The 3,549-nt window shown below is 45.3% G+C and overlaps 1 protein-coding gene across 8 annotated transcripts in view; it reads right to left on the bottom strand.

The window, feature by feature from the left end:
- Positions 1-3,549, bottom strand: part of LOC306912484 (disco-interacting protein 2 homolog C) — a 311,207-nt gene that overhangs the window by 43,295 nt on the left and 264,363 nt on the right. For 4 of the 8 annotated variants that reach the window (XM_079488741.1, XM_079488745.1, XM_079488743.1 and 1 more), the window contains exons 22-23: positions 2,115-2,316; positions 1,514-1,623 (exon numbers count right to left, since the gene is read on the bottom strand). In XM_079488741.1, coding sequence (XP_079344867.1) covers positions 1,514-1,623; positions 2,115-2,316 — 312 coding nt within the window. The remainder of the gene's footprint in view (positions 1-1,513; positions 1,624-2,114; positions 2,317-3,549) is intronic. The other 4 variants (XM_079488742.1, XM_079488746.1, XM_079488744.1 and 1 more) reach the window with 1 other exon arrangement.

The following is a 3,549-nucleotide window of genomic DNA, read 5'->3' as shown; positions in this document are numbered from 1 at the left end:
CTAGCCTGGCTAATAAGCCAGACTCAAATCACACTGTCGTGTGGTATTTGAGTCTGGAGATGCTGTGTATGGATCTTGTTTCCCGGGAGGGCGGGTTCAAACATTTTCTCTTTGACGCAATTGGTCAGAGCTACTGTCAGTCAAAGGTCTCAAGCATTGAACGTCACTGTACCAAAGCCCACCCATATTGCATACCGTGTCCCGATTGGCCACACCAGTTCTCTGGTGTAGGAAATGGGCGTACAATTGAGTCTCTCCAGACCGTAATCCGCCGGCAGGCAATTTTTTTTTGCCAATGGCTGATTCGGTCTGGCTTATTAGCCAGGCTAACAAGAGACACCACCAAGTTGCCGTGTCGAACGTTGTGAAGTTCCCTAGAGCCGACTCAGCCCCGTTCGAGTTACAACCCGATATGGACAGAATAGTAAATAATGTTCTGGCGAGAGCGTTTCCCCCGACTGGCCTATCACAGCACATCCTTGCGCAAGTGCACTGGCCTATCACGGCGCTTCCTTACTCAAACGTGAAGGCTATTCCGCACTTGCGTCAAACTATGACGCCTAGAGACTCAGACATTCTCTAAGCCACACGAGTTTGTGGTCCGTTATATAGAGATCAAAGAGTCATATATATATATTGTCACGGAACACAACAAAACGAGTAATAAAGGCTTTGAGAAATGAGAAAAGCCTCTCTATTGGTCTTTTATTACAGTACTGCCTTGCAGAAGCTAGGCCACGTTATTACCTCAAGGCTACGAGAAACACTATCCACATCTTCGGCTGTGTTTGACTTCCATTGCCCCACATCCCTCCTAATCTAAAGACAATGTTGACCGAGGGATCCATGTGGAAACACAGAGGAAGTTCTCCAGACAGGAAACACCCAAGTGTCAATGAATGGACAGAGATTGAGTTCTACATCAACAGAACCACTCACGTTGCTTTCAGATCAAAACAAGTAAATGAACCCCACAAAGAGAAACACAAGCTACTGTACTTCACTAAAGTGATATAAACACACACATGGCTATGAATAACACTTAACCTACATTTAAAGTGTTAAATTAGACCCAAGAGTATGGTCTGTTTAGATTCTATAGGGTGTGTTCTTATACTTTATAGAATTTAATTTAAAGTATCGTTTATTCACACAAAGCTTAAGTTTCATTTCAGATTCAGTTTGGGTCGACGGATCGTATAAAAGAAAAGCAGCAAAACAATGTCTTAAAATCACCTTTGCGAGAGAGTGAAACGAATCATGAAGCAAGGTTCAAACTCCTCACCACTACCCCATCCCTGATGACATGTATGTAATGACAACAATGTAAGAGCTTTGAATGCCACCTGCAACCTCAGTGAAAGTGGCGAAGCCATGAACGAAAAGGCGTATGATATGAAGGATGCGTTCTGGGGGATGATTTGCAAGGCGTTGTGTTGTGAGATGTGTGTCAGCAGTGATGTTGAAAACCAGACAACCCCCCCCAACCCTTCTCTCTCTCCACCACACACACCTTCCTTGCCTGATCATTGTCTTCGATCTGACCCAGGTCCCTGCCGCTGGCCTGGGCGATCCTCTTGCCCGACACCAGGTTACCCACCATCACAGAGGCTGGGCCGATCTCTGCCAGGAAGAGAGAAGGAGGAGGAAGGCATAGATGGGACTGTAAAACGGGATCATCGTTGTCGGGTGGAAACCAAATCCTTTTTTTCCCCCTTTTTTATATATGATTATCGTAAAAACATATTAAAATAGTGAAAATAGCAGATCTATATTTTAACAACTTTTGTGCAACACTCTTGTACTGTATGATGAAGTAGTAGGGCATTAATTGGCGAAGAAAACATAAAACGTTGCCTGACAGCAACGGTATGCAGGCCAGTGCAACGTATACAGTGAACAGACGCAACACGATTCTCACACATAAATACACACACAGTGCACGCGCACTGTGTGTGCGTGCACTGTAATGTAGAACGGAACCAGTTCTAGAACCAAAGCGGCCTTTGAGGATTTTGCTGTGTGTGTCTGTGTGTGTGCGTGTCTGTGTGTGCGTGTGTGTGTCTGTGTGTGTGCGTGTGTGCGCATACAGCTGCGCCCTTCCGCACTCTCACCTGGCTGCTTCTGCCGGGGTTTGGGCAGGTTGATGACACAGGTGTGGGGACACATGAGGACGTTGCAGGGGTGCAGCGAGCCCTCCAGGAACAGCTGCTTGGTCTCGGACAGGTGGATACCACCCAGCGGGGTCTTGGGGAGCGTGTTGGAGGGAACGAGCGCCAAGCAGTACACCCCTACCTGATGGATGCCATCTATGGCCTGTTACAGGAGAGGAGAGGAGAGGAGAGGAGAGGAGAGGAGAGGAGAGGAGAGGAGAGGAGAGGTAAACCCATACTCTGAACGCTGCAAAGTGAAGCTGTATTGGCCACATACTCTGAACTTCCAGGCTATAGAATTGTGGTTTATGGGTGTCGAGCTTTGACACGAAAGATGTAGAATGAGAATGCATTGGGCATTTAAGTTAAATAACTCCGAAACTACAAATCATTTCAAAGTAAAAAGTTCCAGCATGTGTCTCCACAGTAAGCTGAATTATAAAAAGTGTGAATGGAGTTTCTAGGTGAAAGTGCTTTTTTGACGTGCCAATATCTGCCATTGAGCCCCATTGTGAATTTCTCAAATTTGAAAGCACTATATTTCTAAAACTATGAAACATTTCAAAGATTTATTTTCAGGCAAACCACCGTAAGATGAACCTAAATAGGTTTGAATGGGGTTTCTAGGTGTAAGTATGTAGGACTAGTAGCATGCCAAAGTTTGTGCTATTGCCATTGAGAATGCATTGGGCGTTTAAGTTAAATACAGGGGGGACATATTTTGACAGCAGAAACTGCCTGTCATAATTTCTCCCTCTCCCTATTCCAAAGCCCCCCCAGGTACATTATATATTTAAACTATTTTCAGCAATGGTACACTTTTCAGTGGGTAGATCTTGTTAAGCTGGTCATTTTGAAAGTAGATCTCACGTCATAAATGTGTGGGCACCCCTGATGTAGATAGTGGCAATTATGTGTGGCCGGCCAACCAATTCTGTAATGGTGTTTGCTTGGGCCAGTTTAATAAATCACCCAGGCTGACTGAGACATGTACTTGACAAGTAGCACCAGCCCTGGCATCCAATGACAAGAAAAGGTTGGTTATTATGATAGACTACATCCCATAGCCAGGAGGGACGACTGTTCTGTGACTGGCCAGTCGGTTGTCAGGCCAACTGTGGAGTAACTTCCTCAGTCTCTCAGTGACTCAGTCAGTCCGAGGCATTCGTTCTTATAGGGCTGGCCATGATGTTGCGGTCCAGCCAAAAAAACAATGTTACAATTTTAACGTTGATCAAGAGTCAACTCATAATGGGAGCTCAAAGGATGAAAAAAGTTGTGATGTCTAAACTTTCAGCGTATGTTATCATCTCATCATGCAAGCACGTGCGCGCACACACACACACACACACATCGACTGTTGGTTACCATATTGTGACTAGACAAGCTAAATGGA

The sequence above is a fragment of the Electrona antarctica genome (assembly GCF_951216825.1).
Source record: "Electrona antarctica genome assembly, chromosome: 19".
Taxonomy (NCBI): domain Eukaryota; kingdom Metazoa; phylum Chordata; class Actinopteri; order Myctophiformes; family Myctophidae; genus Electrona; species Electrona antarctica.
The sequence above is the reverse complement of the archived record's forward strand: the minus strand, read 5'-3'. Positions and strand labels throughout refer to the sequence as shown.